Source organism: Lissotriton helveticus, chromosome 3_1, assembly GCF_964261635.1.
Source record: "Lissotriton helveticus chromosome 3_1, aLisHel1.1, whole genome shotgun sequence".
NCBI classification, from domain to species: domain Eukaryota; kingdom Metazoa; phylum Chordata; class Amphibia; order Caudata; family Salamandridae; genus Lissotriton; species Lissotriton helveticus.
Window position 1 is genome coordinate 1,926,419,532 of NC_136061.1, and position 24,403 is coordinate 1,926,443,934.

The 24,403-nt window shown below is 45.2% G+C and overlaps 1 protein-coding gene across 2 annotated transcripts in view; it reads left to right on the plus strand.

Annotated features, from left to right (window-relative positions):
• Positions 1 to 24,403, plus strand: part of RASGRF1 (Ras protein specific guanine nucleotide releasing factor 1) — a 686,570-nt gene that overhangs the window by 455,836 nt on the left and 206,331 nt on the right. For both annotated transcript variants that reach the window (XM_078682942.1, XM_078682943.1), the window contains 2 exons: positions 7,857 to 8,105; positions 13,884 to 14,254. In XM_078682942.1, the coding sequence (XP_078539068.1) occupies positions 7,857 to 8,105; positions 13,884 to 14,254 (620 nt within the window). The remainder of the gene's footprint in view (positions 1 to 7,856; positions 8,106 to 13,883; positions 14,255 to 24,403) is intronic.

The following is a 24,403-nucleotide window of genomic DNA, read 5'->3' on the forward strand; positions in this document are numbered from 1 at the left end:
CCTACTCGTCTGAGAGCTATGAGTGATGGGCTCGGTTGGGTGGATGCATGGCGACATCTGCATGCCAGGGCGCGTGAGTACACGTTTGTGTCGGCGGTGCATGGCTCCTTTTCCCGTTTAGACTGTGTGTTTGTATCCGGGGCCTTCCTCGATAGGGTGCAGCAGGCCGTGATCCAGCCCCGTGGATTGTCGGATCATTCCCCGGTCGCAGTGCGGATTGCACTATGTAAACCCCGTCAGCCGTTCCGTTGGCGGATGTCTTCGTGGCATCTCCAACGGGCGGAATATACGACCCACTTGCGCGGTGCGATAGCCCGATATTGGCGGGAGAATTTGACCGACGGCATGGACAGTGTGACGGTCTGGGAGGCCATGAAACCCACGCTACGGGGCGTAGACATCGCCTGGTGTGCTGCCGCCCGTCGGGGGCGTCAAGAGGCCACTGTGGCGGCTGCGGCTGCGGTGAGAACTTTGGAGGGGCAGTGTGGTGACAATGCAGGGGACGTGGCGCTTCGGCTACTTCTCCAGGCGCAGCGTTCCTATGCTTCGATCCTGCTGGACGAGGCTCGTCAGGCCTGGCTGGCCACGCGCAGTAGGGTGTATCAGTGGGGTGACAAATCGTGCTCTATGCTTCACCGCCTGTGTCAGCGAACTCTACAGCCGATCTCTCTGCCGGGCCTTACGGATAGGGAGGGGATTGCTATGACGGACCCTGCTGCGCTTGCGGCGAGTTTTGCCGACTATTATAGGGTACAATACGCTTCGCGTGAGTGTCTCCCACCGGAGGCGATCGACAAATTCATAGCTGACCTACCCCCCCGGGCATTATCGGATGAGGCCAGGACAGCCCTTGACCTTCCCCTGTCGGCGGAGGAACTGGGCGATGCGCTGGGACAGCTTAACACAGGCAAGGCGCCGGGACCGAGTGGCTTCCCTAGCGAATTTTACAAGACATTTCATTTGCAGCTGGGACCGCACTATCGGAAGGCTTTGGAGGCGGCGCGAGAGGGTGGTTGCTTGCCGGTCGACTGGCGTCAGGCTGAAATAGTGGTGTTCCTGAAACCGGGTAGGCCCCCTGACAGGCACGAGTCGTATCGCCCGATTTCTCTTATTAATTTTGAGGCCAAATTATTGGCTAAGGCGTTGGCAAATCGCCTTCTCCCATATGTGACGGATCTGGTCCACCCGGATCAGGCGGGATTTATGCCGGGCAGGGCGACAAGACACAACATCAGACGGGCGCAGGTGGCGGTTAGTGCGATGGGGGCGACTGGGGAGCGGGCGGCGCTCTTACTGGCGGACATCGACAGGGCGTTTGATTCTGTCAGTTGGACATACCTCTTTGCTCTGTTGCCGCGCCTCAACTTAGGCCCAGTTTTTATCTCGTACGTCCGACTGCTGTACACCGACATCACAGCCTCGGTGCGTGTCTCGGGCGCCATTTCGGAGAAATTCCCGATTGCTAGGGGGACCCGGCAGGGGTGCCCCCTGTCCCCGTATCTCTTTGCGCTAGCCATGGAGCCGCTGGCGGCCTGGGTGCGCATTGATGCACAGCTTCGTGGCTTTGTGTGGGGTGCGAGCCTCACGGACAGAATCGCACTGTATGCGGATGATGTTCTTTTCTTTTTGACAGACCTGGATCGTTCAGGACCGCGTATATTGGAGATAATGCGTGTGTTCGGGGAAGTCTCGGGACTATACCTTAACCCACGCAAATCGACCCTCTGGTTGTTGGGGGGCCGGCGCGAGGTGTCCCCTTGGGCGGTGGATCTGCAGGTGGCGGTTGGTGGCCTGAAGTATCTCGGAGTCTTCCTGTCGGAGTCTGCCGCTGTTGCCTGGGAGCGTAATGTACAACCGGTGTGGGACAGGGTTCAATCCGACGTTACGACGTGGTCACGCATGCCTCTGAACATCTATGGCAGATCTGCCATTTTTAAGATGGTGGCCCTCCCTAGACTACTCTACCAACTACAGAACCATCCGTACAGAGTAGACCCGCAGTGGTTCCGGCGTGTGAACTCCCTATTAGGCCGGTTTTTGTGGGCTGGGGGTGCCTCTAGGGTGGCACTGCGGACCTGCTTTTTGTCCACGTACTGTGGAGGCCTCGCGACGTCAGACGTATTGTCCTACTATCAAGCCTCTCAATTGCTGGTCTTGAATGAGTGGTGGTACGGGGGCCGCGACGACCCGGCGTATGCCCTGGAACATTCTCTGATGGGAGGTGCCACGCTCCATACCCTCTTGTATTCTGCGGGGCGGCGGAAGTTGCTGCCGCATGCGACGCAAGTGGTCTTCCTGATTTGGAGGCAGGCACTACGTCGAATGGGTTGGTGGGGACGGCTGACGGCCGAAACTCCGCTGTGGCACAACGGGCGACTCCCGGCGCTGGCTTCTTTGCAAGGGTTTGGTGGCTGGGACTCCATAGGGATCTCGTCGCTTGGTCACGTACTTACCGGGACTACCTTTAAGTCCTTTGAAGTGCTCAGCGGTGAGTTTGCGATGCCCAAGACCCAGTTTTTTAAGTACCTACAGCTTCGTCATGCGCTGGCGCCGAGCCTAGTGGAGCTGGACCAGCTTCCGGACTTCAGCCCCGTTGAAGCTAAGTTGTTCATGGGAGACCTAGGGGATAAAAAAGTCTCGAAAATCTACCAATCGTTGGTCACTCACTGCTCCTCATCCCTGGTGTCGTTGACGGCCGCTTGGGAGATGGATGTTGGACCGCTGGATGAGGATGACTGGAGAGAGGCGCTGGAATCCCCCCGGGGTGCGGCTATTGCAGTACGGTTGAGATTCATACAATTTAAATACCTACATCGGGCCTATTACACCAGGGAGAGACTGTGGAGGGCGGGCCTTATTGCTTCCCCAGATTGCCTGCGCTGTGGGGCAGAGAGGGGCACATTAGTGCATACTGTGTGGTCATGTGTGGGCCTGGTCCGGTTCTGGGGTGGGGTGTGGGACTGCCTGTCGGAAGTGCTGGGGTGGGAGCTACCTCGTACACCTAGGTTGGGTCTTCTTCATATCCTGGATCAAGTGGGTGGTAACGTCTATAAGCGCCATCTCCTGCTGTTGGGCCTTGTTGTGGCCAAGAGAGACCTGGCGAGGGCCTGGAAGAGTGACCGTGCCCCCCCACTTGGCGCCTGGAAGGCGGGCTTGGACTTCCTCATGGGGCTGGAACAGCCGGTGTTTGAGGCCAGGGGCTGCCCTAGGAAACATTACAAGATCTGGAAGCGGTGGGCGGACTACAGAGACCTGATATTAGATCCTCCCATTGTACCGGATGATGGTCTGTCTGATGATTGAAGCCTCGGGGCCCGGATAGCTCCAAGACACTTAGTGTGTTTTCTCTTGTCTTCTGCAGCTAATTGTGATCACGTGCATCGGGTTAGGGTGGGATAAGGGGTGGGTAGTTGGTACTGTTGGGATTGTGGGGGGGCTACGGGGGCGGGTGGGGGTTAATCGAAAGTTTGAGCCATACGTATTTTCTACTGTACTTTGCATATTGTCGTGTTCCCCTGCTCTTGGGGTGCTGTACACTTGATCTGCTTGAACTTTTAATAAATACGGTTTTGAAAAAAAAAAAAAAATAGTTACAATAAATCCAAGAACTTGCCACTGTCAGATTTATTATAACTGTTGCAGGAAAGTAGTTTTAGAACTTGCTTTCCTGAAGTTACCTAAAGCAGCCCTGTAGCAGCCTCCTCTGATTGGCCAGCCTTTGGCAGCCTGAGCCAAGCTAATCCTGATTAGGTGTGAAGTGGCTTGGGCTCAAACATTGTAACTATCTAGTGGGAGGAGATCTGCTGCCTGCAGATGCCAGAAGAGGGCTGGGTAGCCAAATTGGTCTTCAAAGGGGGAAGCACAGATAGCACAGGAACCAGTCCCACCCTTACTTCTTGCTCCCCCAGCCAGATGTGAGTCCCTCTAATTAGATTACGAGAGGAGTTGTAAGGGGAGTGTAAAGAAAAGATAGCCCACCTCTGGGTTGGGTTAGCCAATCCGGAACTCCCAGAAGATAATTTCTCCATTTTGATTTTGAAATGAGATGTGCATTCTGGAACAAACATATGCCCCATTTATAAGGAAGTGGTCATCACAGAGAGTGGCAACTTGAATTCCATTGGTTGGCCGTGCCCCCTCTCTTGCCAGCCCAGGATCTGGAATAAATATTGGAGAGCTGCACAGCACATCAGATCCCTGCTTGGAAACATCAGAAGTAGGACTGTCCTGTGGAACCCTTGGACTGCACAAGACAGGACTGCACTCATAAGGACTGCACCTGCTTCCCTCTCAGGACTTCACAAAGAGAATACTTTGCCTGGCTTCATAAATTTAGGAGTTGAATCTCTAATCAGCATCAGGAAGAAAAGTGCTAGAAGAAGTCACTTGCATCATCTCCAACAAGGACAAGCCCAGCTAACCAGCTTCACCTGGACTTAAGCAGATTTGCCAAGGTGCATTGTGGGAATTGTAGTCCCAATCTGCAAGAGGCAAATCCGAGCTTCTGGACCCTTGGCTGGTGTTATGAACCCTCAAAGAACCTTTCAGAAAAAGTTCTGAAAAGTTTGGGAACTTTCTGACAACTTTTGGTAAAAAGCTCCTTAAGAAGACTGACCTTGACAATGATAGTCAAGCTGTAGACGTCGAACCGCAAGTTGGGTTGACCGTGCAGGTTTTCCCGCTGAAAGCTCTGGCGTCTTCAACATCAACGACGAAGGCAAAGGCCTCCAGGACTCACAAAGGCATTGCACAGCAGCAGGCCACTGTTGTCGAACTGAAATCCGGATTGGTGAAGCCGATCACTCGACAGCAAGAGAAAACAGTCCAAAAAAGTGACCATGGGCTAAGGTAAAAGCTTGAGCTGCCCCAATCACTTGATATATGCGACCTGTGGCTCCATCACGGTCGGCCTGAAACTTTGCCTTGGTTCCGGTCCAGCATGACCAGATACCCGCGGTTTGTGCCCTTTCACTTTTAGGCTCTAGAAAGCACATTTTTGTATTTAATCTTTTAAAGTTCATATCTCTGGTTTCCTACATTGGATTTTTGTTGTTTTGGTGTCATTATAAAGATTACAATATTCTCTGGTTTTATAAACTGGTGATGGATTGTTATTGTGTTTTGTGTCTTTCTTATTTGCAGTTTTTTTTATATGAAAAGCTTTACACACCTGTCTCCCAAGTTATGCCTAACTACTCGTCAGCCAAGCAACCAAGGGTAGAGCAAGGATTAATTTATTGAAAGTTAACTGAACCTTATGTGTGATTGTGGTGTTATTACTTGCTGTAGGTACCTATCTGCACCTTATGATAAACAACCTTCCAACATATATTATTCAGAACGTAATGTGCTGTAGTTTGCTATATTGGTGTTCTATATGTTTTCGTGTCCCAGACGGAGTGACTCTGGGGAGATTCCGAGTATACCTACAAAATATATAATGGAAAGTATCAGTAACGTCTAATTAATTCAATAGTGCAGTCTATTGTGTCCCATGTGCGAGGAGAGAAAAGAAAGCATAACAGTCAGTTTAGAAATAAGTTTATTCAGGATAAAGGTGTTTCCATCACTAAACTGTGAAGATAAGCCTTCCCACAGTATCACTTACCTTTAGATGTGTGAAATATCCCCTTTTTTTGCTCTTCCTGCGGTCTGGATGCGGTTCTCCAAATGCAGATTCAGTCCTTGTGCGGTCTGTTAACAGTCTATTAGAACTCCCTTTTGATCATAATTAGGAACACAAGTTGCCCGTTCCTTTCTGTATCACTTGATACTGTCAGTTGTGCCATCACCATCTTGTAATGTTTATTTGTCATATATTTGTGGGAGGTGATGTTGTCAGAATTCATTTAAAAGTCATGCGACTAGCCTAATGGCTAGCGCAGATGCCCTCAAACCGGGGGAACCAGGTTCCAGCCTTAGCAGGGACGCTCAACATTCTGGGCACATCACTTAATTTCCCTATGCCTAACAAAATGAATGTGTCCATCAGTAAAGAAACTGGTGCTCATATCTTTGGGTCAAGCTCGTCCTGTATAAAACTCCCCCAAAAGGGGGTTTGCATTGTTATAAGTAACCAATCCACAGATCTAAATTTGTGTTTAGACCATAGGCCAATACGGACAGTGGGTTAGCATGTCCTACGTGTGTCTTTACATACATTCTTTAGTTTCTAACATGTTGTAGTCACATTGAAACAATTGATTTTATATCTTAGATATATTTCCATGGATCAATTGCCCTATTAAAGGTAGTTTACAAGATGCAAACCAGGGACATCTTTTTATCTGTGTGGTTACAACGCCCAACTCATTTCGCTCCTCTCCTAACACATAACCTGTGTATTTGTAAAGCACATGCTTACCCAAGGGTACCTTGGCACGGAATAATAGATGTTTATTGTTATCCAACTCAGTTTTGCTCATTTTATCAACCTCAGAAGGATGAGTGGACCTGTTGGGATTTGACCCTGTGACTGTTGGGTCAAACATAGGTCCCTACATGAACGCATTAGCCCACTAAGCCACCAAACCCAGCATACTACTCAAACCTTGATCACCAGTTAGCCCCTAAGCACGTTATTTTCCAAAATCAACATCACTTCCTTGTTCCACACTGCATTGTGGTCAATGGACTTCTGTTGTTCTTAAGGAAAATACATGAAGTGACAATGTGCTATTGTGCAAATTGCTATCCCAAAACCAAAGGGCAAGTGCTAGTCTGCAAATTGTGATGCATATATAAGTTAGATGGATTAAAAGCACTATTATAGTCGAGGCTCAAATTTTTAAGTTCATATGTGCAATTTTTACAGTTTTTCACGATTTTGGGGCATATTTAAAAGCCCCTATACATAGGAGGCAGCACCAAAATTAAGACAATGGAAAGCCTGGTCTTAACATGGTAGAATGAGGAGAACTGCTTTATTTCTTTTCCTTTTTGCTGTTTCTATGTATCCTGCATTGTGCAGCCAACATGGAAGCAGCAAAACTACAGGAATGATTGCTTATGTGCAGGAAGGTGGCCCTTCTTGCACATAAGCAATCATTAAAAAAATGATGATTTGCAACTATGTGTGCTGCACAATGCAGCACACATAGAAGTTTCAAATCGCCATTCGTGATTGTTTATGTGCAGGAAGGTACACCTTCCTACACATAAACGTTCATTCCCTCAATGCAGGCACCCTTGCACAATGGTGCAAGGGTGCCCGTGTTGGCAATTGTCAGCTTAATTTGCTCCACTGCTAGGGAAACCGCTGGGATGTGCCGTATCGTTGTAAATATGGCTCATCTCTGTGTTTTTTCGGAATGGCGGAGCGTGGCGTTAGCATTTGTGAGCTTAACGCCACTTTCCGCCATTCCCTTGTAAATATGCCCCACAATGTTTTACAAAACTATTCAAGAAACTGCAATGCAAAAACATTTGCATATTCACACAACTGTAATTGTAATGCTCCCTCATTCTTAGCACCACAATAACGTAAAAGTATATTACTGTAAGGGCATGTTCAATGTACCTAACAAACTTCGATATTGCTATAATGTACAGTTTTGACTCATTAGTTGTCTGAATGCGAGTGGTCTACTGGGCTTACCGGGACCTGAATATGCGACTGTGTGACCTGGCTGAATCGCTAATAAACAATTTTGTAATGTGATGCAGCATAAACAGTGGCATATTCTGGAATTCTCTTGGAATCCGCTGATCTCTGGAGCATGGGAAGAACCGAGGGTATCCAGGTATCCTCTGCTGAGAATGTAGTGGTGTGTGGAGTTTTAATACTGCAGACTACAAGAGAGAAATGCACCTCTGTTCTTCCTCTAAACTCACTCTTGTCCATGACTCTTTGCCAGGTCTGATGCCAGCCTGTACTGTGATGACGTCGACATCCGATTTAGCAAGACCATGAACTCGTGCAAGGTATTGCAGATTCGCTATGCCAGTGTGGAGCGGCTACTGGAGCGCCTGACGGATCTGCGGTTCTTGAGCATCGACTTCCTCAACACCTTCCTGCACTCCTACCGCGTCTTCACCACCGCGGAGGTGGTCCTGGACAAGCTCATCGCCATCTACAAGAAGCCCATCAGCGCAGTGCCCGCCAGGTACCACCACAGACATCTAGTGAAAAATGATGGGTGCTCAAAACTGCATAAGGGTTTTGTAGGGACTTGCTGTCAAGATGCCTTTGTTTGTAGGATGGGGCAGGTCTGGAGGGGTACAAGATGACTGTGATGGATCACTTGAACTAAGTATTGTTAGGCGGGTCCTTTCCAAGGACTGGGCACTTCATCAATGGCATTACCACGTCTGGGGAATATGTGTTGGAGCTGATCAGTATTAAGTACATTCGAAATCTCATTCCCATGTCATTCACAGGGTTAGGCTCAGAGAACCTTCCCCCTGGGGAAGTCATGGAGATTGTGACAAGGCCGTGATTTACCAAAAATCTACTTTGAAAGGCATCTAATCTTCCTGTAGATATCTCCGCCATCCACACCAATCACAGCATAGTTACCATGTCAATTAGCATGGTCCTTCTAACCCCCTCTCAGTTATTGAAAACATTACCACTTTGAGCTTTAATAGGTTGGCATGTGGCATTTCATGAGGCATCTGTATTGAATTAGATTGTTCGGTTCATAGAAGTCCAAGGATGTTCTTTAAAGCCTCATTAGGGTAAGTGGGGTCACTGGTGTAGTGGAGCGTGCAACACCGAATTGTCTGTAGGTATTTCCTATCAGAAATTAATGTTCCCATGCATATGAACAAATATATTGCCCTTCATAGTGTTTACCCTGTTTAAGTCTAGGTGTTTGGAATTTTGTCAGATAAGGGAACATGGGTAATTTTGGACACGTTTGGTAGTCTTAGAAGTCAGATCTGGATCCGCAGTCGGTAACTTAACCATCAGGTCACCCCTCTCAATTTTCAATAAACAGAAATTACGACAGATGAAAGTATAAAGCTCTTTGCCACTTAATGCTATAATAATCCACATTTGTATAGCGCACAATCACCCGTTAGGGTCTCTAGGCGCTGGGGGCCGTCGGGAAGATTAAGCGAGCTATTGACCAGAGTCACATGGTGCTGGGCTAACCTGCCGCCGGAGCCGGGGATCGAACCCTGATCCCCAGATTCCAGCGTCAGTCGCCCTAGCCGCGGCGCCACACCTGGCAGCAGTCTTCCTTTAGATGCTTAGAAAATTATAATTATACGTTTTAAATGTCATACATACACAAAGTACCTAAATCTTTAAAAATGTGTATTGAAAAGATGAATGATTATACAAAATGTATACATTTTCTATTAAAAGAGAGTATTTATTTTGGCATTTTAGAAAACACATGCATGCCACCATGCAGTCACTTTGCATCAAGGCCATGGATGGCAATAAGGCTTTGCTATAGGTAACTGTTGACTTGCAAACCTGGTATCCTTTCAGCAACATCTGGCTTCCTTCCAACCGATCAGTATTCTATCTCCTGCTTAGAACAAATTCGGAAAGTGGCACTGAAAAGCCGAGATACAATGTTTGGCTAGCGGCTTGTATTTCACTGATTTTGCACTACAACCACCCTTTGCTGGTAACGGAGATTACATACTGAGATAGTTCATTTTTTGCCATGGATTTCACTTTCTGTGGTCTTCCATGGGAGGGATAGGGGTGTAAAAGAACGAGTCATGTCACCTACTTCCTTCTAACATTCTTAAATGAGGCAAGTGATGCGAACAGGGAGATGTGGCCAGATGCCAAAATGGTGTGACCTAATGTAATGGGAGATGTTGGAATACTTTACTGAGGCATGGCCACATTAGAATTGATAACAATCTCTTGTTTGAAGCAGTCCTTTCTGAGAGAATGGTGAGATTATTTTTTTTTTATTCACCTGTGTTTCCGCTCTCCTTACCACAGTAAGACACAGGCCTCGAGTCCTAAGTAAAAAACGGTAACACTGGAGACGGTAGTGTTTTCCTGTCAAGAGATGGCAAGAAATGGGATCATTCGATAGACCTTAACTGCCTCTAAGTTCTGTTTTCATGTGTGTCGGCTGCTTGAATCTGGACTTTTTTTTTTTTTTTTTTTATAAAACCTTTATTGTACAGAAGGCGCGCACAGATGCGGGCCTACAACCCACCGGGCCGGCCACCACAATAAAGAAACATACGAGGCAATACAGGAGAGACAACAGGATTTCTAAATAGCTCATATGAAAGGTAAAGGCAACAAGTCTTTGAGTCGCCATCACGGACAGGATAAAAGTAGGTTAATTTTATAATAGAATAAAGGGTGTCACAGGATAATGTCAATCTGTAAAGTCCAGAGGGCCGTGGCGGGCCGTGAGCAAGCCGAAGTCTCGAATACAGGAAAAGACCAACAGAACAATACATTTTGGCAAAGGCAGAACGTGAGTCCCACATCAAGAACAATCACAATCGCTGCTCAGCACCCACCCGCCACTATCAGGGCACATAATAATAAAACAGCGAAAAATACGTTTACAAAACTAAAAGCCCTCCGTTACAACAACCCAATGGAGGAAAAGAAAATGGGGTGGGGAAAAGGAAAAAAGGGCAGGAAGAGGACATCAAAAAAGGGGAGGGGGAAAGTGAGGGCGCAGCGTCAGTGCACGCCCCCCACGGCTAACAAAGCACCCAATACTAATTCGGCACATGGAACTAGTGGCAACAGGAGAAATGAATGCGTAGTAAACCGTGACAGCGGACATACCAAAAGGGCCATGCCAGCAGAAACACCCCGGGGGGCTACGTGCCGACACCGCTCCACGAAATTAGGGGATACATAAGAGCCATAGAACCAAAAAGAGGAACAAGGAAAGATACAATAAACAGACCCCCCCACCACCCCGCACAGCCCACCCTGCACCCCTGCAGAAGGCTATGGCCTACCCCCCAGCAGCGTGCCTGTCGCCCTAATTAGAACCCGAAATATAGAGAAATATAAGAAAGAAAGAATCACTTAGATTAAAAAAGGGGGGGAAGGGGAAACAGGGAAAAACAGCGGGAGAGGAGCCACATAATCAAAACCCCTTCAGCTCCCACCCCCCCGCCCGAGAATACTCAGAGCCCACGGGAAGATAATAAACACACGGATAAGCTCCAGGAACGTAAAGACGTATCAAACATAATCATACAATTATGAACGGATCACCCAACCATACCACAAAATAACAGTCCACAGAGGCAAGATCAGCTCAACCCTGCCCTCGTTTTTCGCAAACTGTAATCGTCCAGCGCACCAGGAACCAGATCACATAAAACAGGAGGTGAAGAACAGGGAGTCGAATCAAAAATACACTCAAGTTGTAGCGATCGTGACCCAGATGATCCAGAAAGTACAGTAACCACTTCAGGCAAAGCAGGCAAAGTTCCGATGAGAATACGGAGAAAGCCGGTCCAGCGGCACCGTCACAGGATCTTCGTACGGCCATGTGAGGCAAAAGAGGAAAAGGAGACCCATCGAGGTCGGTCCAGACGGGATCCAGCCGGGGAACCTCCGGAGCAGAAGGAGGCACAGGACGAAGAGGGGCAGCGGACCCCCGCACATCCACACCACCAGCAGCCTCCAGGTCCACGACCCCAAGGAAAGTTCCAGCAGCACACAACAGAGATGAAGCCGCACAAACCGAGGGGGGTCCGGCAGGCCCAACAAAGGGACCCCCCTCCAGGATAGCGGTCGGTGCGGTCATGGGTGCCCCCCAGGAGCGCAGGGCGGCGAGGATGTCGCGGAGCGTAGGCTCACCTTTAAAGTATTCAGCAAACGTGCCGCGCGGCGGACTCGCATCGCCGGTCCCCGCAAGGCCGAGAATCATGGGGCCGGCCGCCATCTTAGAAGCCCGGCGGGGCCGCTGCGAACACCGACCCCCGCCCGGATATCAGCGGGGCAAAACAGGATACCGGCAACCACCAGCGGAGGTGCCACCAGGGCAGGAAGGGGAGCCACCAGAAGAAGGCGATGCGCCGGCACCCCACACGCCGCCGGCACCGTTCTCCGAGTCCGGGCGGAGGAACTCAAAATGGCCGGGCCAGAGAACAAAGGGGAGACGAGCCAGATGTACGGTCAACCCCGTCCATGGAAGTCAGCTCCCCAACACCAGGCCGCAGGACCGCCGGACCAGGCCCGGGAGGCCGCAATCGGTCTATTAGCACATCGGCCCCTCCGACCGACTCCACACCACCACCAAGGGCCGGCCACCGCGCCCCGTCCAGCCCGGGCGCCGCCAAGGAGCGCCAGGCCCGGCCGCTCCGGAGGCCCCGAAGCAGACAGGGGCGTAACTCAGGATCCGTGACACCCAGGAATCACCGGAGCAAACGGTAAGTGCCTGTGAGTTATCGTCGTTCCACTGCACATCGTGGAATACTTCCCGGGGCAGGATAAAGTACAGGATATTTGTTGCAGACAGGAGAGTGATCGGAGCCGAGCTAAAACGCGGCCATCTCGGACGCGAGCTTGGCTCCTCCCCCGAATCTGGACTTTTAAAAGCTATCTGGGTGGGGTAAATTCGCAGAAGCTGGTTTTGTGTCTTTTTTGTACAGATTTTAGTGCCAGCTGAGTAGGACCAAATAATGTGACACTAAACTTCACTGGAAATAAAGCTTGTTAGGGGTGTACTGTGTGTGTGCAGCATTCCTACAAAACTATCAATAATGCACATGATTTAGATGCAAAACACACGAAAATGTTTCACCATTGAAGTTCCAGATATTTTGCAGTTGTCAATACTGAATTTATTATTTAAAAATGCAAGGTTGAGTGCAAGTAGAGGAGCAAAGTACTGGTTTGCTTCTTCTGGGTTGCGTTCCTTGGGCTAAGGTAGTTTTTGAGCTGGATGAGAACGTTGTTCATTGTTTATCCAGGAAGGCTTGTTTCAACTAAAGGAAGGCCATAATGGATCTAGCTTTGTATTTGGGAAAAGATGAGACATTTTCAGGTTTTATTTCTTCGTGCCTGAGCTCTTCCGCTGAGAGGCAGTATTCTCATATATGATCAAGGCCAAGAAAGCCCTGGCGCAGAAGCTTTGGTGCCATTTAATGACCTATGCAGCACTAAGAGTAGGCGTAGCTTTGTGGCATCAAACATGGGCTAGGTAGTATTCCTTCCTAGTGATATTCTTAAGGTAGGCCAAGGACAACTCTCGGAGAGGATACAACATGCTATTCTTTTTCTTAGCAGAAGTACAAGGTAACAGAAATAAATAGCTATGGAAAGTATGTCACTGGCTTTAAAAACAGATCATAGAAAAGTGTTGCAGCCACTTGCTTAAGACTTGGTATGTAACAGTGAAAGACCGGACCCTCATTTTGAGTAGTGCACCATTTGGGGAGACACATATCTGGATTTTCTGATTTGTAAAAGAATGAGTACCAGTAGTACTGAGTTTGCTCAGAAGCCCGCAGCCGGTGCTATCAAAGATTGGAGTGCCAAATAACAAGGTTGCATAGTCTTGATTTCATCTCATGCCCCTTTTATCCACCACCAAATACTCCCTGCCTTTTTATCTCACTTTTACAAGCTCTTTCTCATCCCTGTTTTCTCCCTTTGCCATAGTTTTTGCCATCTTTCTCTTCCTCTTTCTTTCCTACTTGTGTGTTTTTATTTTTCTTGCTTTTGTCAAAGTCTGAAAAAGAAAAAATGTGTTGGTCCCCCAAAATGAGTTGCGGTGGGCCCCATCTGCAACACTGACTCAAACTAGACATTAGTCTAACATTATGGGGTGTTGCATCAATATAACAAAACTGCCCTTCCCTATAGAAACGAGGACCTGAAGGGTCTCCTACAGTTACATAGGATGGAAAGAGACAACCTATAAAAATGTAGGAAAAGGATGAAACAAACTAGACTGCTTTTATGTTTTCAACAGATCCCTGGAGCTCTTGTTTGCCAGCAACCAGAACAACAAACTTCTGTATGGGGAGCCCCCAAAATCACCAAGAGCCAATCGCAAATTCTCATCTCCCCCGCCGCTGGCGATCACAAAGTCTTCATCTCCCAGTCGTCGCCGAAAGCTTTCTCTTAATATCCCAATCATCACTGGTGGGAAAGCCTTGGACCTGGCTGCCCTCAGCTGCTCTTCAAATGGTTACGCTGGGGTGTGTTCATCTGTCTCCCCATTCAGCAAGACATCCTTGGATATCCACAAGTTGTACGTGTCCAGCACCTACGCCAACAAGTCAAGCGATGAGCCAGAGCCACCAGCCGAGAGGCCTGAAGAGTCTGGCCCACACAGGCAAAGTAAGAATGGAAGACACTTGTGCAAGGGCATGGGGTGAGGAGTGGGGAGTGGTTTGAGGGTTGGAGGTCTGTAACCACAGATTTTGTACAGGGGCGGCAAAACCTGTACTGAAGTATGGTGTATTAACTGAGATCCGGCTTTTATGCTGCATGACAGTGCAGACATTGAGGAGTACCACTTCAGTATTTAGTAGTGGGGCCTATACTCGGAGCTATGGTATATACATAGTGGTGGGGATTTACTACTGTTAAGAGTTTATATTGATGGGCAGAGAAAGTTGGAGTCATGTATGAGTGTGTGGAGTCTGTTCTGAAGGAGATATTGTCGAAATGAGGGTCATTTTGAAGGAAGAGAACCTTCTTCAGTGGTAATTTCTATAATGTCATACTGGTACCTACTGAAAGGAAGATATTATACTAAGGTTTATAATTCTGAAAAGGGGCGGTACCGAGAGGTGTAGCCTGGGTTGTGCTGAGGAGCCCATGCTGTGGTGGGGACTTTAATAAGCACGGGGGCAGAGGGCTGGTTTCTGCTGGGTCATGAGTGTCATCTGAAGTGTGAAAGGACCAGGGCATCTGCTGAAAACCTGTAGGTGTCCCTTCCTGCCACACTTAAGATGTCCTAGTTCTGCTAGGGCAGAAGCCACAGGCCTGCAACCTGGAGTCCTCAAACGGCCTGGTGCTGATTTTTCAGGTTCACAACTGCCATACAAGGCATGTCAGGCATCAACATAAAAAATACAAATGTAGCCCACGAAGTGGGATAATGTCAGGCACTTGGGGGTTTCTTTCTAGAAAAAGCACAAACAGGCCGCATTAACATGGCTGCCCAGCAGGCATTGCAATTGGCTAAACTTTCCTCCTGCTGTATCGGCCTGATCACTTTCTCACAACAGTTATGGCAGGCCACCTCCACAAGGCCCTCAGTGGTCTAAATAACCTCCTATATCCCACAATTTGGTCTTCCACCAAAAAAACTGGAACGAACACACAAACACCTGTTTATGAACATAGGGTCACCACATTCTTGTTCCTTGACCTAACCGCCGGAATACTACATTTCTAGACGTATACCTTCCTCAAAAAGAATTCCATATTAATCAAACCAATATGTATGTTTTCATATTTGTACATCGTAAATCTAGTTCCAGAGCAATAGAGTGCAGAACACGGGGCAATGGCCCCAGGAAGGTACAATCACTGGTAGAAGGTCAAGTGTAGACTGTCAGGGCAGTTAGTGCTTCTTAAAGATAGTGATTGTTGGAAATATTAGTTGACAACATTGATGGTTATTCTTCAATCAGTAGACTCTCTTTCTCTAACTGATTGATTCTGTCAAGATAGAGCATCAGCTTTCCCATTATGGGGAACTGGTCTGTAGTTTATTACAAAGTCATAGTCAGAAAAGAAACAAATGTATCTATGCTATTGAGAAGTCAGTGCTCCAACTGACTTCAAGGAACTGCAATTTTTTTTGTGATCTGTAAATACTTCTATAGTTTGCTTTCCTCCAAACAAGTAATACCTTCACTCTGAAAAATACATTTTAATTGCCAAAAGTTCTTTATCAGTGCTGGTGTAGTTTAACTCGGCTGGTTTGAATATTTACCAAAATAAGTTACTGGATGAATCTAGTCAGTGCTATTGGGTCTCTCTTTGGTACAACAACCCCCAAGAACATGGAATGAAGCATGTGTTTTTATGATTAAAGGACATTCTACATTAGAGGAGGAGCACTAAATAGGAGGCGCACTAGAAACATGTTCTTTAAAGGAATAAAAGGTCTGGTCTCCATCTTTCTAACCATCAAAGCCTGCTTACTTGTATAGTAACTAGGTTATAAGTCTTTTCATTTCAGTAAACAGATAAATGAACCTCCTATCCAAATTGGCAAATTCTAGAAGACTCTGAATAGGCTTGACTGTGGTGAAACTGGGCTACTGAAAGATTATTTAAGCATTCTTTTGATCTGAATACCGGCTAGTGTAATTCTGTACAACAAAACCACTTCTGTAGTAGTATGGCAGACACATTTTTCCATCTTAGCAAAAAAATGCAAATTTCTCAATCATTGTTGTATAATTTTTTTCATAGGAGTCTGAATAAATCAAAATATTATCCAAGTAGACCATATGAAGCATACCTAAGAATGCTCACCACACCTAATGAATAAAGTATAGATATGCTGTAGGAGTGTTGTAGAGTATGAAGGCATGACCGGGTACTCAAACAGCCCAAACGTAGTGCAAAATGCAGTTTTCCATTTGTCACACTCTCGAACTCTGACAAGGTGGTAAGCTCCTTCGAGGTCTAATTTTGTGAATATCTTTGCATTTCTAATTTGATCTAACAAGAAAGAATTCAAAAGTAATGGTTTACGATTCTTCACTGAGATTCTATTGAGGGACTAAAAATTGAGAGGAAACTGCTGGCTGCAAATTTCTACATAACACATTAGCCTGATTTTCCTCTTTGATCTTCTACTTAAGATAGTTGGTCTCTGATTCACTAAGTGCATAAGCTTTACTGCAGTGAATTGATACAACTAACTACAGATCTATCTTACAGTGATAGCGTTTATTTAGGGGTAACACTTTTGCTTTCTTCTAATCAATCGAATACATCACTAAACTCCACTTAACAAGAAGGTATGGAAATTGCACAACCAATTACTGGAGTAATATCAGTTCCTGATAGGGCCTTAGAGGGACAAGATTCAGAACTTTTAAAAGCAATTAAACAACTAACGAGACTATAAACTGAATTTGTTTCTTCTGTTATGAAGATTATATAAAGTTAACCAAAACTTACCTTTGAACTGAGGAGCATCTTTTAAATCAAAATAAACCTTTCCTCAATGAACACATCAAAGAAATCATGTCTAAGTAAAGCAACACTAAAACTAAGCACCTCCCCAGGATACCTTTTCTTAATCACTGGCATTAGTAAAGATATTGCAAACTGTATAAAGTTTCCTGAGATCTGGAATCTAAGGGCTTGATTTAGAGTTCAGTGGTCAGGTTATTCCATCACAAACATGACGGATTTCCCATCCGCCTAAATACGCTTTTTAGGATTAGTTATAAATTTGATTTAAAAATCCTGCATTATGTCTTTGTAGAAATACTGACCGTAAATGTAATATAAGAAACATGTCTCACAGTCTTCAGTTACTTTGCATGTACTGAATTCTAAATAGAGGCACATATGTTTTTATGCACTCATTCTGTATGAATTGTTATATTATCAAGTGTTTTGGATTAAATGGCTTTAATTAATTGATAATACTCAAATAACAACAACAGTATAATCATAGATTCTGTGTACAACTTCTCTCTCTTTTTCAGTTACTATGTGCCTTACACTGCCGAATTGCATAGGTTCAGAAATTTCTATAATTTTATTCTCCTCAGGCTCGGATCGAATTATTAGTACCTTTGTTTTTCTCAACAACGTTCCGACAGACAATTATCTATATACACCACGAAATGCATGGGTTCTGCACATTTGGTAGGAGGATAAACTAGTGCCAATTCATTTTTAGCCATTGATAAAATAATGATGCTCTTTTTCCTTCTGGCCACCACGATTCAATCGATTGAATGTGGTTCAATAGCTTTTTCATCATTGGATCTTTGATATATCCACATGCTTGAATCATTCGCTGACGTCAGGGTGGGAATTTCCTAATATAGCAGAATATAATGTCAAATATACAGCATATTATATTAAAAAGGCATAGGCTTAAAACAGCATAGAATCTTTATCAGCACATCCACTTCATTAGAAGGAACCCAAACTTCGGCCAATGAGGTGGAAACGTAAGCTCTCCTACTCCCTCTAGAGGCCACCATAGCTCAAATTTCTACCCCAAGTTGTGTGTGAGGCAGTCCCCTGTCAAAGCTCTGCTCTAACCTTTCAGTTCACCTCAAATAGTTTCTATTTTGGTCTGCACTGGATTTGAACCAGCCCTATCTTCAACACTATTGTACTTTAAGTTGTTTTTAGCGAAGATTGTTACAATTACTGGACCAGGGAGATCATTTGGTCTGATACTGTCACCATGACTGACAAAGAGAAGAAATCTCTATTTAAACATTGTTCATCTTGTGACAACAAGAATATTTACACTGACGACCCACACTCCCAGTGTATGTATTGCTTTTATCCTAAACATAAGTCAACAGAATGGAAGATGTGTTAGTCTTTCTAAACTAAGACTCTTAAGGACAGGGAAAGGAGGATGGCTTTATTTCTTATGAATAAAGAGAATTTTCCTCTTTCTGACGGAGAGGCCCACTCTTCAGGGGAAGATTGAGTGAGAAGTGCCCCTAGCACTTCCATGTAGGCAGCGCACAATATGGGACTTGTACAGTTTCCTGAAGATGATTTATTTGGTACAACAGTTGCAGCCACCTCCTCTGGTGAGAAACCAGATAAGTATGTGTCTAAGCGCTACAGAGTTTAACCTGTAATAAAAAAGAAGTATTCAAATATACCGTTGCCGGCACCGTCAACGATGAGCATTCCGTTGACGATAACACCTTTGACATTGAGCGTTCCATTGACGATGAAGAAACTGTTGCTGACCACAATACCTTAGACGGCAACAAAACTGCTAATGATAATGCCCTTACCTTCGACGATGAAATCACTGTTGACAACCACATAGTCAATGAAAAACATGGTAGGAAATGTTTTTTCACCATTAAGGGTGATGGATTTACCTCCAGTTCAATTACTGCAGTCAGATCAAGAAGAAGAAGCTAGTGTTTATGCCTCACTGCAAGTTAAAACCCAACACAATTACATGTGAGATATGTCCCAGATTGTGGAAAGGAAGCAATAATGACAATGATTCTAACAACTAATATGTTTACCAGCAGGCGTACAAGTCTGAGAGTACTTGAATTGATGTAAGGCAAGAACCACCTAAATATAATAGAGAACTAGATGGGGTCCAAATGAGAATGGCCTTTTTGATCAACATTACAACAAATGATGGATACTTTCAATGAGGTATTACAGAAGCAACCAACTGATAATCCTACCTGCAACCATCCTTCCACCTCTTCAACCTGCTTCTTTACCAGTATCACCTTCTCCACAATCATCACTGCTACCTCTTTCTCCAACACCAAGGGGAACAGTCCATGGGGAAGACATGGGGGGATGTTTATTCTAATGATTCTACATACTCTGATATAGAAGGGGAGGAAGGTCAGTTATCACCAGACAGTGATGGAAGAGAAGATTATGGGAGAGAATAAATTGTTCTTACTGGAAATTATGGGCCAGTTTTACAGGATTCAGCAGATGATATCTCTAAATTTCATTCATTGGTTGAAAGAGCTGCCAAGAAATTCAATCCACCAATGGCGTCTGTAGATTAACCATACGTTCTTTATGACTTTAAAGAGAGAGCAACCTTGGAATTATGTTAAGTCCATACCCATTTTTGATTATGTCTGATCAGAATGTTTAAATTTAATGAAGATACCTGCTACTGTTCCGTAGGTATTACCTCATCTGGAGAAAAAATATAAGACTCTGGATTAAGTCCTGGCTTGTCTCACTGGTCATACTAAACAGAATAAATTATTTCTTCAGCAGCGCCATCAAGAACCAAGATCCCAATTACACCATCATCTAGTCCTAAAAACAAACATATCATACGCATTGACAATCTGGGCTAAAGAATTGCCTCTACGGCAGCAACCTTGATTAAGACAGCTATTGCCCTGGCTAGTCTATGTTGTTATGCTCACCAGATGTGGCTCGACATTGCTCCATTACTGTAACTTCTTCCTGAGGATAAAAGGGGAACAGTGAGAGCTATCCTAAAGGACTGAGAACTAATTTCTTCTTCCATTGTTGATTCTGCAATGGACGCTTCCAATACAGATTGTCGTCAATTGGCAGGAGGTACGGTACTAAGGAGACAAGGCTGGTTAAAATCCACAGCCTACCATACTGACGTCCAATATAAAATTCCAGACATGCCTTTTGATGTCCTCACTGTTTTTTGGTAAACATGTTGATAAAGCTTTGCAAGGGCTTAAGACTGACTCTGACACAGCAAAGGTGCTAGGACTTTTACACTAGCGCAGAGTTGGGGCTTCTACTTTTCGTGGTTCATGAAGATCACAGAATTTCACAGCATGATTCAATCAGTATGGAGGTCAGTGACGGTTATATTATCCTTAAGGACAGGCTGGATATGGTCAAGGATGCTCCTTCAATCAGAACCAAAGACAGTTTTATGGGAGGTCTTCAGGAAGGAAGAGAGGTTCTTCGCAGGCACAAAACAATGACAATAAGAAAAGTGCTTGACTAATAGCTTATACCCCTTTATCCTTCTGGTCCTCAGAATTTAGGGAGGTAGAGGTAATTTCCCTTTTCGCTCCTGCATGGAAGAACATAACATCAGACAAATAGGTAATATAAATTGTCCATTCAGGCCATCCACTGGAATTCATACAGAGGACCCCAGTTTCTCCACTAAAAAAGGAACATCATCTTCATTTGAAGGAGCTGCAAATAGAGAGAGCCATAGACATTATCTCCAGATCGTAAAGGAACCAAGGTTTTTTTCCAGTTTCTTCCTAATGAAAAATCAGGTAGGTCAATAGAGACCAATACTGGATCTGAGAAAGCTGAGCAAGGTTCTAAAGAAACAGTCTTTTTGGAAGATTACTTTGCCAAATCACTTTTCTGCTTCTTTTTTTCAGAAGGTAGAAAGTAGCACCTAAAAAATCAATGCACCAACCATGGACATCTAGTCACACTAGACCTCGTTAAAGTTGGAAAAATATGGCCAACCGTGATGGAGCAAGACTCGGATACAAAGAGTGGATTGGGCCTGGTTGTCGCTTACCTTTGGACTTCGAAGAAATAAAAAAAATTATTCCGAGAAGGTAAAATTCAAGGGGGCATGGCTGCAGGCAGTGTTCGAGGAGAAGGCATCATTATCGGGAAACCATTGGACGAAGTTGCATAAAGATTTCTATGCTCTGACTTCGTAATTTCTTTTGGAAGTGAAAATCTCCACCAGGAAAAAGCCGGATGCTGTAGCCAACAAGGCCAGATATCCTTTTGGTGAAGGACTGCTGAACTGGATTTGCTGCCGTGGAGAAGAACGTGGCGAGAGCTGTTGCAAAGTCAGTCCAACCTGCAATGCACTATGGGCAAATACACAAGCAGGTTGGTCCTGGTCTCCTATTGGTTCTCAGAGAAGTTCTTACCCAAAGACTTTTAACTTTGGCTAATTGGGTTCCTATAGTACCACCACTGAGGGTCCAGGAGTGAAGTAGCACCACTTGGGGGTTAGAAGATGGTTGGAGCCTTTTCTGTCCCTGAGGCTCTGATCAGGAGGCCAGCCAACTAGCTCTTGGAGTCACTCTAGTAGTCCTGGTTTCGAGAAGTGAAACAGGGTTCAAACACCAGGACAGTCCTCTGAGGGTTCAATGCAGGCTTCAGGCACCACAGCAGTCCTTCCAGGTTTAGCAGAGCCATCCTCTGAAGTACACAGCAGGCCACAGAAGTAGGCAGTCCTCTGAGAGTCCTTACTCAGGTCCAGAAAGTGAACTGAAGAGTGGGTCTGAGGGTCCTGGTTTTATACCAGGCGACTTCTTTGATGTAGGAAAGGGTTTTTAGCAAATTCCCTTTGAAGTGCTTGACATTTCCTACCTTTACTGCCCTGGCCTCAAGTTGTCTGCATGAACAATCCAGTGTGAGTCCTCTGTGTGAAGGCAGGGCATGGCCTATTTAGTTGCAAGTGCAGCTGTGCCCAGCTTAGCCCCCCCCCCATTCTGTCAGGGATGACCCAACCAAGCACATCTAATCCCTCTGCTGTGAGGCTGTCTGGGAGGAATAAACAAAGTCCAACTGCTAACTATACGCAGACTTGTGACCCAGGAGCAGGCTGCAGGCACTAAATAAGGCAAGAAAATGCAAACTTTCTAAAAGGAGAAGCAAATCTAGGACGTGCGTCTTTGACACAGTGTGCACTACCTTATGCTCTCAAAATGAGTGCTATAGCGCAATGTTAATACATCAATGCATGAAAAATAGCAAAACCTTAACAATGTTATCATGTAAAAACCATTATTTTTCAAATCATTAATAACAAAGCAGCGACTTCATTCAGCTGCTTGTCTTCAAAACTCCTTGTTTTATTGAAGAAGAAGACTTCAAAACAATATTCTCTTTGATCCACACATTAAATATTGACTTCTGATGTGAATTTCATCATCACTCCCAATGCATTTTGAGTGTACAAATCACCCTTCGTCAGGGAAAATCTACAAATGAACATATATACAATGAAGCATTCATATTGGCTATTGTACACAATTGAACAAACATTGGCCTACAACATCCAGAACAGTCTAAGTGATTACGACTTCTAGAATAGGTGACTGGTATAATATAGATCAGCCATGAGATTTAACATGTCTAGAAAAATGTAGCGTGCTTAGACAGTGAGAAAATAAGAAAATGTGAAGAACACAAAATATGTGTCTAAAGCCACAACGGTTCATCCCAGGACAGCCCCTACATGCTGTCACACAAATAAACTAAAAAAGAAACCTGTGAAGTGAAAAAAGAATACCGAAATAATAAGGTGAAAAATGCTGGACAATGTACCTTCACGATTGTGGTGGCGAGCCTCAGCAAGGCCTACCAGTGCTAAGGGTTCTCCCTTCTCTGCACAGAGTCCTCAGACCAATAGGAAGAAGTTGGCACAGAAACTGGAATAGAAAATACAGAGTTTATTAAACCTCATGAGGTGGAGCTACATTCACACCACACCCTTCGGTAGTGTATGAGGAAGCACACTGAATGGAAGGAGCTTGGTCCTTTTATACCCACACAGGGGCTCAAATGAAGGCGGTACAAGTACAGAATGCTGGTTGTAGGTACATATTAGGTCATACAGAAAGTGTACAGGCAACAAGTGGGAGGGCTAACAGTTAGCTAATTCTGGTGGACACATCCTGACAGTTACAAGTTGAGGACAGCTGTAAGCTCAACTGAGCATGTGCGAAGCAGAAGAGGCTAAATATATCTCGTCTCTAGGCAGATTTCAAGAGCAGTTAACAGGGAGGTAGGACAGAGCACATGGCGAGCACATGGCAAACAAAATGGCTGCCAAAAATAAAAAACGGACAAGATAGTCTCTAAATACAAGATGTCTTCTGCTAATGCTTAACCTAATCGCTGCTAAATTACAACACGATGATACACATAATAAACGGCTTGATTGCAAGTCTACCAGTCAATGCTCAAAGGTATGAATGCGCTGCCCTGAAGGTCAGCGCAAAATTATGTAGGACCACAATCCTAAATAGCGACACAATCCAAAGGAAGGAATGACTTCTTCAAAAAATGGATATAACTGTAAACTGACTGACTGCACGTATCATGGTGGCCTAGATAAGGTTAAATAGTGATTCAATAGCAGGCGTGACTCACCAATATAATGGAGTAAGGGTCAAAACATATATCACAACCTCGTGCGTGACTATAAGTCACTGTAAATGTCCCAGGTACCTCCCTGTTATAAAATTGCGCCTCTACCTAAAATGTAAGAAAAGTTCTATTGAGCACGATATCTGTTACTCCCTAATATTTACAAATCAATAGAATCTATGAAACATAGTAATCTACGCTTACCAAACTAATTATGTTGGGGCTCAGACGGACACCAACACTCTCGAACAGTCAAAAAGAGTAACCTCTCTTCACCAAATCATAATACTCACCACAAGAGAGAAACATAGATGAGGACAGTGAACTGTGCCTCTAAAATACATCAACCCTAAGAAGTTATAGGCTTACCGGGAAAGAGATCCGCAACGTGTCCCAACGACTCCCATTATGCCCGGAAGATTTTGAAGTCTTCGGTGTGAGCGCGCACATCAACTTTGATGAACCTTGTGTCTAAGGTATATGCGTTTACTATTTGTATATTAAGTGCATCGTCGCTGTTTCTAGATTTGAACTTTCTAAAAGTGTCATTTTCAAAATTTAAACTTAAAATCTGACGTTAACCTTAGAGAGGGTTCTACATTTCAATTTCTCAGACACCAAACATTAATTATTTACCTGTTTGTTTCCAATCAAAAGTTAGCACTTATTGTTCAA